The sequence below is a fragment of the Panulirus ornatus genome, chromosome 23 (genome assembly GCF_036320965.1).
Source record: "Panulirus ornatus isolate Po-2019 chromosome 23, ASM3632096v1, whole genome shotgun sequence".
NCBI lineage: Eukaryota > Metazoa > Arthropoda > Malacostraca > Decapoda > Palinuridae > Panulirus > Panulirus ornatus.
In genome coordinates this window covers 16,326,720-16,339,268 of record NC_092246.1, presented here as the reverse complement: position 1 = coordinate 16,339,268, position 12,549 = coordinate 16,326,720, and the positions used below count along the sequence as shown (strand labels likewise).

General features: G+C 46.7%; 1 protein-coding gene across 1 annotated transcript in view; it reads right to left on the bottom strand.

The window, feature by feature from the left end:
- Ufd4 (ubiquitin fusion-degradation 4-like) overlaps positions 1 to 12,549 on the bottom strand; it is a 497,787-nt gene that overhangs the window by 441,982 nt on the left and 43,256 nt on the right. Inside the window, exon 2 of the mRNA XM_071676899.1 lies at positions 10,330 to 10,472. Coding sequence (XP_071533000.1) covers positions 10,330 to 10,472 — 143 coding nt within the window. The remainder of the gene's footprint in view (positions 1 to 10,329; positions 10,473 to 12,549) is intronic.

The window sequence follows — 12,549 nt, the reverse complement described above, 5'->3', positions numbered from 1 at the left end:
CTTTGTGTGTCCAGGCGCTTCTTAAATTCTCCACTGATCAATGGATGTCCAACTGCCAAGCCAACTGACAACTATTCTGAAATGAAGATAACCAACGAGTTTTTCACGAGTGAATATTTTGGTGAGTGAATCTCTCCCGTGTGCACTCAGTTGGCACACCCGCAGTACCTTCACTCGTTCCCAGTCCCACACAATCGTCATGAAGAGCTGTTAGTTTTCGACCAGAGTGTTCAATTTTCGCTTTACTTCCCCTCCATTCATGACGGGCTGAGACTTTACCCCGAATAGGTCCATGTGATCATCAATGACCCACTGGACGACGATGTAGTACGTCTACCTGTAGAGTGTCAACAGCGTCGGTCAGCATCACACACACACCTGTGAGAGCGGCTTCGCCCTCCTGCGGGGGGGGGGGGGGGGGGGGGGGGGGTCGTCTTTAAACCTATCACAACTCATTCTCTGGTGCAGTGTTCTGATAAATGTGTTTTAAGACAGGGACGACCCCTCTGGACAAGACGATGCGACCCTTAGATGCAATGGCCAGGCTACCACCAATGGTCGGGGAATCGTAACCAAGGAAGTTCAAGTCCCAAATCCATGGTACTTCAACTTCACTGGGCCAGCTCCATGTTCGATTAAAAAATGAACTTCAGCTGCACTTCCAAGACCCGGCTTTCACCGTTGTTAATCGGCCAATAAACCTCCCTTTGCAGGAGGAAGTTCATAAACTTGTGACGGCAATTTTCCTTTCGGACTCTTGACGTGTTTACAAAAGGACGGGATGAACGACTTGGGTGCTGTGCGTTCCTCCGTTCGGCTCCGCTGTGAGTCTTCGGGAGGTTTTCTTGACCCCCAACAGCCAGGGATGCACCTACACCTCAGGGATGGCTTGCTGGTCGACCCAGCTCTTGAAAGTTCAGCCTGCGGGCTCGCGTAGCCTCCACAACCTGGCTGCTCTGGTATACTTCGTAAATATTTGTCCTGGGGCACTCTTGAAACTTCACTGTGCGTTCCACGGGTGGTTCTCATGATTGCAGGTAAACGTGCTGGAAGAGCCTCGAGCACCGGATGTTTGAGGTGTTTCTCTATTTTTGTGTTGATCGCACCTTTGGACATCATCAGGCAGGTCTTCCATCCTAACGTGCCAGGGAGACACCTTCCGAGTGTAAGACCGGCCGCCATGTCTTCTAGGATTTTGCATATACACCTCACACCGCCTGCCTTCCACGGGAGGAGTAAAGCCACAGCGATTTCAGCCGCTTCCAGCAATCCACACCTCCTTGACCAAGTCAATACCGTGAATGATCCCTGAACACTTTCTGAATCTCCAGCTCCGCCTGTCTTGTAGGTTGATGTCAGTACACAACGGTATTCTCTTCGTGAGAGAATTAGCGTCTAACCCAGCATTATGGGAAGAAAAACAATGACACTCGCACCTCACAGTTACACTCTTGAAGTCCCAGCTACTGCACTCGTGACTACAAAAGTTGCTCCAACACACACACACACTGACCTTCCTCTCACTTCACACTGCCCAGGTAACCTTTAATACGTGTTCCACTGGCGACTGTCTCAACAATATCCAGCCTCAAGTCAATCAACCACTTAATGAAAGGAAAAAAATCATTGTTCGTCTGCGCACAGTTCAAGTCTTTGTACGTCGACCAATGTGAAGGGACTAACATTTCCTCCTGTCACGTTGGTCGGGAGTTTCCTAAAAGGTTTTCCGGTAATCTATTTTGTAGTGGAACTATGTTAGCGTCCAGGTCCCCCGGCCTCTTGCCCTGGGCAGTGAGGGGGTCATTTCTTTCTGGCTATAGTGTGGATGATGGTGTTCTCCTGAAGGCGTTGTCTGCCAGGGTCTACACCACCAGGTAGGCCTCAACAGTCTACGTCCATGACAGCACTATCTTCCCTTTGATGATGATGAACATTCCCTCCGACAAGAGGGCGTCGAGGGATATCATCCTGGAAGTCTGGGGGGTACACTGTCGCCCGGACGATGAACCACATCAACCAACCTGGCACACTACCAAAGGACGGCACCTACACGCCTCCCGGTGCGCAGGTGTAAACACACTTCCCTGTTGTGTATTCCCACGCCTTACTCCCTCCCTCCTCGCTGTACAACACACGGCGTTGCCCTCTGATTTCCATCGCTGATTTATGGCCACCCCCCCCCCCTTCTCTTCTTTTGGCTCGCCTGTATCAGTCATGTTATCCACACCGCTGCTCAGGACACAGACGCCCCTCTTAACCCATTAGCATTCTTATGTTGTCCAGTCTAACATCAGCGTTACTGCTTCGGTGATGGTGGGGGGACGTAAGGAAGGGCCTAATTCTCTCTCCCAGTTACGACAGGCAGTAGGTAATTCACTGGTAAAATTCTTTATAATAGGTTCTGACACCTCTACAATGGATCAAACACTATTCAGTCGTCGTTCGCAGCCTAATGCCTAAAAACAACATCCACCACCTTCTGGAAGGATTTCAGTCTTTGCATCCTCATGTTCATGTATTTCACCTCCACTTCGCTCACCTAAACACCTAATACTATTCCCGTGCATGTCCTCATCACACACACACACACACTGCCCAGACATTCACCCCTCGAGCCCCAGCAGCAGCTGCAGCTGGTACAAACAAAAGCTTCAGTATCAGCTTATTTTCCCCTTGACGCTGCGTGATTCATCTCTTCCCAAGAGAGTTAACTGTTAATACCCGGGAATAAAAACTCTCATTTAACGTGTTAACCGTTGTATAGCCAGGTAACGGAAGCTTACCCAGGGAGAGAGAGAGAGAGAGAGAGAGAGAGAGAGAGAGAGAGAGAGAGAGAGAGAGAGAGTTAGACCCACCAGACTATCCCACTCTCCTCCACCTTGCTATTGATCAGCCAGCTTGGATGTGGACACGTGTTCCCGGAGGTATGAACAAACACAAGGACACCTCCCACCACCCCCAGTCTTAAATAAGCAACGTTATGTGACGTGTCTCGAGGCTTCCTGAAGGCCCTCTCAGCTGACGGTTACTCGCGTGCGGCGGGCAGGCATCCGACCCGGAGGTGTTATCACCGACAGAGGTTCTCGCACTAGCTGGTGATAACGGGGGAGTGCAACCTAAGACGCGTTCTGTGCTGACGAGGGAGGGAAGGGGGTGGTGCAACAAGGACTGGAGGATCACAGGTGGCAGCGGCACACCAACGCCTGGCCAGGCTGGGGCCCACGTGTGGCAACGGAACATCAACTATTCACTGGTGACCTTCTGGGTTGATGATGACGCCACTGCTGCGGCTGTCGCCCATACATTCCTTGGTCTTCAATTCGCCACCCTCCCTCCAACCCACCCACTCACACACACACACTCACACATTAAATACCATGTAAACAGGCGTAAGCTGCAGGAACCTGTGTGTGAGAAGTTCCTGTTGCCAAGAGTCCCACAATATGAGAACAGTTAAGGAGACAAATGGTCTGATGATAAATATCACAATGGCTTTCAAGTATATGGATAACGAAGCATCTAAAAGGCTGTTCATTTCTACTACATAAGGTCAAGTCTAGAATATGCTTCTCATGTTTGACCGCAAAGAGCGAGCAGAGAAGGTGTCTCCAGAGGAAAGCAACAGAGATGGTACCACAATCAAGCGAGCGGAGTTACAGGGTAAGGCTACAAACCTTACATTTGCCGACCTTGAAAGATAAAAGAATTACGGGTGACCTGATTACAACCTTAGTGAGGGGTGACCTGATTACAACCCTTAAATCTTTTAAAAGAAGACTAATTACGAAGTAAACTGTTCTTTGCCAGAAGTATGGATAGGACAACCAGAGAGCACAACATGAAACCGAGCAAGGAACTTCATTAAAAAGATATAACGTCCTTTTTTTTCTAATATAAGATCGGTGGATAAATGGAATACGATAACTGAAGACACAGCCTAATGCAAACTACATATATGAAGCTATACGATATCTGAGAATGTTCCAGAGATGGGACCTCAAGGGGGTAAAATTCTCCCTCCCCACATATTTAATGAACCTCTAAGAGTTACTATACACGCTGTTTTTCACTCAGGAATAACTGTGTAGGTGAAAACGATACAATTAAACCTGAACGCGATGATGGCATATCAAGCACAGAGTCTTACCTGCACGGCCTAAAATGTTGGCGGCTGCATACTTAAAAGCGAGAGGGAAAAAAAAATCGGGGTGTTTACCATTCCTTAAGATTTCTACGAGGCAAAAAGAAAACGGTGTTTATTACCTGTACGTGGCGCGCCAGAGAGCTTATATGACACTGTACCACACTGGAAATGAAACTGGTTCTCCAGGCATGAATAAAGGGGGGGACACTGTTCCCAAGGACAGACTACCCCAGTGGAAGGAAGCCAAGGACGAATGTTGGAGGACACTACCTGTAATGGGTGGTCATCAGTCAGTTGACGCACGGTTCTGTTCTCGGGCCTATGATATTCTTGGTGTATATCAACAAATTCCCAGAACTGGACTCCTACCTACCTACCTACCTACCTACCTATCTATCTATCTATATATATATATATATATATATATATATATATATATATATATATATATATATATATATTTTTTTTTTTTTGTTTTAAACTATTCGCCATTTCCCGCGTTAGCGAGGTAGCATTAAGAACAGAGGACTGGGCCTTTGAGGGAATACCCTCACCTGGCCCAATTCTCTGTTCCTTCTTTTGGAAAATTAAAAAAAAAAAAGAGAGGGGAGGATTTCCAGCCCCCCGCTCCCTCCCCTTTTAGTCGCCTTCTACGACACGCAGGGAATACGTGGGAAGTATTCTTAATCCCCTATCCCCAGGGATAATATATATATATATCAATTTGTGCAGATACATGCAGGTATGCACTGAAGGAAGGCATGTGCACACACGGCCGTAAACAAACTCCCTCCACACTGACCCTCACCGGAGCGAGTTCCCGGAACAAAACACTGCAAAACCCCTGAAAACCAGATGTAATTACAACCGACAACGATAGCCTTTAGAAACGGTACTGCCGGGGTAGGGGCACAATGTGTGTGTTGTGAGTAATCTAACATCAACGTCGGAAATCACAGTCAAACTAAAGCAAGAACTGGGTCCTTGTGTCCTCGGGAGTAAAGGACGAACGCTGGGTAGATGAAAACTCATCTGGAGAGCGCGTGCTCGCCGAGCACAACACACACACAACCACACCACGCAGCGACGGGCGATGTTTAGTATGTAGGTCTATACTCCGGGGTTAAGCCAGCGTCTGCAGGCCCAGTCTGTTTGTTGTTCACAGGGTTTTAACCTGAGGATGTCCTACTCTTGGAAGTTAAACTGAGTTAGGAGGTCCAAAACCTCTGGGAGGTTTTAACTTTTAAACGCCTACTTTGAGGGTGGATGCGCTCACCCGGTGCCCTGGTTCAGGCAGGAGCATGGCTTTATGATTCCCTGGACGGAATGAAACACGCCAGGTTCGTATTTTCGAATCGGCATAAAAGCATTTCGAACTGATCATTTTTTTCCCCCTGAGTCAATACGTCTCCAAAAATAAAAACATTTCGAATTGATCCATTTTTTTTCCAGCGAGTCAATGCGTCTCCAATACGTATACATAAACTGTCTTAATGGCAAGTATATTTACCCAAAGGACGACCGTGTTTCACCTGCCACCAATGATTACACTTAATTATCTCAGATTACAACGTGAGTAACTCAAGGTGTTCGCCAGATGACGCATAATAATCCACCCGACTCGCTCCGCTCTACTCCCTAGGTCGGTCGGCCTCTGTCACAAACACACGCCCGACACTTGAACTAATAAACCATTACGTAAGCTCACGAGTCCTTTAATAACGACAGCTCGGGGAAGCCAGGGAAGCGGCGAAGGTTGCACTGCTGCCAAGCATAACACGGACCCCCCATGCTCACGCCCACACTTCCATCTGACCCTCAAGCTCCCCGTCAGGGATGCCAGAACTCGAACATGTTAATCATCCGCTCAGCGAGGAGCACGTCATTCATACCCGATTATTTGGCGATCCAACAGTCACCCCCCCCCCCCAGTGGCCTGGGCTGTGCAAGGAGACGTATTACTGTCCGTTGTCCAAGGCAACGACAAACGTGGTGACAGCTGTGCGGGGGAAATCACACACACACACACACACACACACATATATATATATATATATATATATATATATATATATATATATATATATATATATATATATATATATATGGCGTTAATGAGATGGCCTTTGTCTGGAGCCTCAATTGCCCTTGCCGTCTCAGCGGACAAAAAAATAAAAAATAAAACTCAGGATGTGGAGGTCACGTTGGCGTAAGGGACGAGGCATCCAACCGCCCGATTAAGCAGACGAGCAACGCCACAATTCAGCCCCCAGACCGAACTACCGGGGAAAGACGACGACCTCCCACCTCCCTCCTGCACTCCAAAGTCGTAACGTTAAGTTCAAGCGAGCCAAGTCGTGCCGTTGAACAACAGTACAAATCGTTAACCTAATAACCCGAACAAAGACTAGTGAGAAAGAGCAATCCTCTAAGGCGAGGGCGGGAGGGCCGGTGGGTTTGTGTGGGCGGGTTACTATGACGACAGAAGGACGCGTCGCCCAACCAGCTGGATGACTGACCTTGGTCGTCTAGCCACCTGACGCCCCCCCTCCCCCAGGTAGAGGAAGGGAGGGAGATGATCGTGATGGGGGAGGCCGGACGGGCAACAATGACCACACACACACACAAAAAAAAAAAACTACATTCATGATTTTTCCCGACGAGCCACCCACAGAAGGCCCTAATAGCCTGAGCCGCGCAACAGGACGTTCGCAAGGAGCACCTCACGCGTGAAAAATGAAAACAACCAGACAATTAAAGACACCAAAAAAAAAAAACATAGCCAAAATATATGTGTGCGTCCGCAAGACTGGCTGACCTCCACTGTCTTGACGACGACTGCTGCACACAAGGGCTACACTTGTACGCCAACCCCTCACCCCCATCCCATGGCCCCCAACCCGATATTGTCGGCCTTGCCTCCCCCTCCTCCCCTCCCCTCAAAACCAAGACCCCCACCACCACCATCCCCACCCCTTCCCCCTCCCACAACATGGCCTTCATCCCTACCACCACCCATTAAAACACCCAGAGTCCGGCTCCCATCACTCTACTCGCCAACCACAAACTTTATTACCAACACAATATTCCCTCTCATCCATGAATGATTATTACCTACATAATATGCCCCCTCCCCCACGAATGATTACTACCTACACAATATTTCCCCTCATCCACGAATGATTACTACCTACACAATATTTCCCCTCATCCACGAATTATTACTACCTACACAATATTCCCTCTCATCCACGAAGGATTACTACCAACACAATATTCCCTCTCATCCACGAGGGATTACTACCTACACAATATTCCCTCTCATCCACGAAGGATTATTACCTACACAAAATGGCCCTTCATCCACGAATAATTACCTACATAATATTCCCCCTCATACACGGATGATTATTACCTACACAATATTCCCTCTCATCCACGAATGATTACTACCTACATAATGTTCCCTCTCATCCACGAATGATTACAACCCACATAATATTCCCTCTCATTCATGAATGATTAGTACCTACACAATATTCCCTCTCATCTACGAATGATTACAACCCACATAATTTTCCCTCTCATGCATGAATGATTAGTACCTACACAATATTCCCTCTCATCCACGAATGATTACAACCTAACATAATATTCCCTCTCATCCATGAATGATTGGTACCTACACAATATTCCCTCTCATCCACGAATGATTACAACCTAACATAATATTCCCTCTCATCCATAAATGATTAGTACCTACACAATATTCCCTCTCATCCACGAATGATTACAATCTAACATATTCCCTCTCATCCATGAATGATTGGTACCTACACAATATTCCCTCTCATCCACGAATGATTACAACCTAACATAATATTCCCTCTCATCCATGAATGATTAGTACCTACACAATATTCCCTCTCATCCACGAATGATTACAATCTAACATATTCCCTCTCATCCATGAATGATTGGTACCTACACAATATTCCCTCTCATCCACGAATGATTACAACCTAACATAATATTCCCTCTCATCCATGAATGATTAGTACCTACACAATATTCCCTCTCATCCACGAATGATTACAATCTAACATATTCCCTCTCATCCATGAATGATTGGTACCTACACAATATTCCCTCTCATCCACGAATGATTACAACCTAACATAATATTCCCTCTCATTCATGAATGATTAGTACCTACACAATATTCCCTCTCATCCACGAATGATTACAACCTAACATAATATTCCCTCTCATTCATGAATGATTAGTACCTACACAATATTCCCTCTCATCCACGAATGATTACAACCTAACATAATATTCCCTCTCATCCATGAATGGTCACCGTGTTTCCTGCCTCGCTGTGCTTCCGAAGAAGTACAAGGGTGAGTGAGCGAGACACTACACCATCTCTGCCTGGTACAGCTGACCGTGTATATATATACTGAGGTCCGGGATCATGGTCCTCACACACACACACTCACGGTACCTACCAACCACCAACTTCACAAGGTCGGTATACTACGGTAACGTCCGGTGTTTAGTTCTGTCCATTAGGTAACTTTCCCATTGGTTTAAATGTGCAGCGCGTGGCTTGCTTCGTGGTTTCTTGAACTGCGGCTGCTAAGGCGTTCGCGTTCCATTCTTCAAGGCTGCGTAAGGATGTAATATGGGGGATATCTCTGAAAGCCACAGCAGCAACTTCTTCTCTTTTTCCACGATGACTCGCGTTCGTCTCTGGGTGGCCAGTGACCACAGCTTTGCCCGAGGGCGACGCTGGCCTTTAACGCGGCAGAGAGATGCATTCTTCCCTCCCGTGTTGATACCGACCACCAACCCCGAGGGCGAACCAAACCTCCCACACCATACCACCACACAAGCCCGTGCCCAGTGCCAACATAGTCTGGCCACGTCGTTACTCACGTGTCGTTGTTCCTCCTCCTCCTCCCTCCTAATTGCCTAACATCCACTGGTAATTGTACGTTGCCAAACTGGTTTCCACCGATAAGTCACTTCACTGTATCCAGTCATGCACACCACTAACACTTGAACCTATCCAGCATGGGAAAGATAAGGTTAAGAGGTGATTTTTCGATACAGGTTTTCAAAGTTACCAAAAGCTTTAATAATAACCTCGATCTAAGCAGCCTGTTGAGGCAAGATTTGTCGTCCACTCGCAGTAATGGATACAAACTAGTGGGCATCCGTCATACTTCCAAAAGGACAAAGAACTATTTCTTTTCCCCCAGTAGGAATGTTAACACGTAAAGCAATTTACCAATCTGAGCAGCTGAAAGCATCACCATAAACACGATTGAGAAGAGACTTGCTAAATGGCATCAAGTCCACGACTGACACCGGATGCGCCTCCTAAATTACATGCGAAGTTCGCTAGTAATTCTCTTTAAGTTATCGTACTATACTAACTCCTTACTTCCTGATCTCTTCACCATCAGAAAAAGCCTCGAGAAAAGAAAGGACCCAGTGGTCTGTTGCTGTCTGAACTCCTTTGTGCACCTTACCCTCCGCTCCAGCTGAGCTTCCCTTTCCCGTCAAGTCTCCCCCCTAACAAGGGAGGCCCAAGGCTGTACGAACCATCCTTTCCTCTTGTGTACACTCGTACATAAGCACTGCCGACAACGAAGCTTCTCCACTCCTCCTCTGATCAACCAGGCTCTCTGAGGCCGCAGCCCACAAGCCTACTCGTGTGTCTCGTTAATCGTACAAAATCTACATTTACATCTGTCTTCCGTTTCGTCCCTTACATTTTCATCTGTGGGGGTTCGTTCATACCCGCCAAACAATATTGGGACGTGGGTGCTTCCACACAACATTCTCATTGTGCTTCCCCTATTGTAGCACTCTTGTCGAGTTTTCGAAGAAAATGGAGCTCTCGGAAACGCTCCCCGCAGGAGCCGACACAAAGTTCTTGCTATATTGAATACAATACTTTCACATCTCTCAGTCCAGCTCCCAACAACAACTCCCACCTGAGCTACGGAAATGCATGTATAACCTGGACAATGACGTTATGTACAGACACTCTCATATCACTACATAACTACTTCCTGCAGAGCTACCAACGCAAAACACAGGAGGTAAAACACTGGATGGAGAGGCGGAGGTCGGAAGATGACCCAGTGACGCATGATGGGGATTTGACTCACCTTTCGAAGCACCTGTCGACGTTGTCGGACATGAGGAGCAGCATGCAGAGCTGCTCCAGGGCGATCAGCTGCATGTCGCGCTCCTCGCCCTGGCCCATCTGCAGCCACTCCAGAAGCGTTTCTGGGTCGACGTCCGCCATCATCTGCAAAGAACAAAACACGCTGCCTCAGACACATATACTGATAACTTAAATAATAACAGTATGCAGCTTAAACATGAAATACAGAGAAGGGGGCCAGATGAGGATATTCCCTCAAAGGCCAAGTCCTCTGTTCTTAACGCTACCTCGCTAATGCGGGAAATGGCGAATAGTATGAAAGAAGAAAAAAATATATATATATATATATATATATATATATATATATATATATATATATATATATATATATATATATATATATATATATGGCGATCCCACCTCCCACGCAAAGGTCCCTGAGAAATACTGCAAATAGTTATCAACAATGCGTGACCGTGCGAGTAGGATGAATCTAATGGTGATAGTACTACAGTTTTGATAACTGTTTCTTTTCCTAACCCTTCGAAGCTTTGGAACTAGTAGTCACGTGATGCTGCAGCTTGCCGAGTACTGCCTGGTCTAACTTGCGGTAGGGGCACACAAGCAGACAGCTCTCGGGACCAAAAACCAAAATAATATCTATAGAAGAGGGAAAGAGAGCAACGCTGTGGCGTAGGGCAAGTTAAAGTTAGCCTGGAAAAGTTTACAAGTGAGACCACTTTCGACTCAATTAAGGATGCAGAGCTAGAACCACCCTACATGTGAGAACAGTACCCTATACAAGGACGGATTAATCCTCAATAAACGGAGCAACTGTTCGAAAGGACGGAAACTTCGACATCTAAAAGGACTCTAAAGTTTCTTAAGAGTCAGACTCAGCTATTTCCGTAATGTGAGGTTTCCAAGGCAGGGTGGATGTTACAGTAATGCCAAGTACGTTCAGTGAGTCAATAGGTGGAAATACAGAACCGTTGAAGTTATGAGGAAAGGTTTGGGGAAATTTCGATAAAGAGATGGATAGAAACTGGGTCTTGGAGGCATCAATCTTAACCAGATTTCGTTTACCTCACTGATTTCTCTTGTCGAAGTCAGAGTTTGCTGAGCAAGTTGTGTTGAGACGAGATGCAGATCGAGTGAGAGGAAGAGAATTGAAGGATGAGGAAGAATGCAATGCTGAGTCGTCAGCGTAAGACCGCTGTTGAGGGAGAAAATGTGAGAGGCTGATCCATTAACAACCATAAGATAGATCGGCTAAAAGGGAAGCAAGATATGAGGGAACAAAGAGAAGGAAGGAAGCCAAAAGCTTTGGATATGCAAGAGGAGCTACATACCATTCTGCAAAATCTTTCAGGATTGATGGCTAAACATTATAACATAAAGAAAATCACCAGTGGATCTCGCCTTACGGAAGTCATACTGGTGATCGCAGAGAAGGCTGCGAGATTCAAGACGTCCGAGAGTAAGGGAGTTGAAGGGAGATTCAAAAACTGTTAATGGTAAATGTCAAAACGACAAGACGACAGCTACAGGGGTAAGAAAGGTCACCCTTCTTAAGGAAGGGATTTTTGTACCAACACATGCTTCCAAGAAGGAAAAGTTCTGGTTTTTTAAAAAGAAACGGAACTGACAAGCAAGCACACGCCCAAGTTTGCAGGTTAGAGTCTTTAAGTACACGGGGACGGGGGCCATCAGGACCATAAGCCTTGGTTGTGTCCGAAGAGAGAAGCGCTTTCCGGACACTTCTTAAAAGAAATTATGTGATGGGGCACAGGGTTAGTAAGAGGAGCATCAGGGGGTGAAGGAATGTTAAAGAGTCATCCAAGCTAGAGTTAGAAACGGGAACCAAAGACAGTTGCTCTCTCTATGGGAGATATAGTCATAGTACCATCAGAACGGAAATGTTGAATGAAAGGTGGAACGACTGAAGTTGTTAACGATGTCCTTAGCTAAAGACCAGAGAGAGACCTATCAGCGGATGACGAGGAGAGATTATCGCCCTTCCCCTGAATGAAGGAACGCTTTGCCTCACGAATGAAGAGTAATCACACACTGTAACGAAGCTATTCTGATGCAGCGACCACGGACGGAGGCATGACGGAAAGCTTGAAGGTAACGTCATCCATACACACGGTGAATGAGAACTCCCACATGACGACACAAGACTGGCAAGTGGCCTGGTGCTGACGTCTACATGACGACA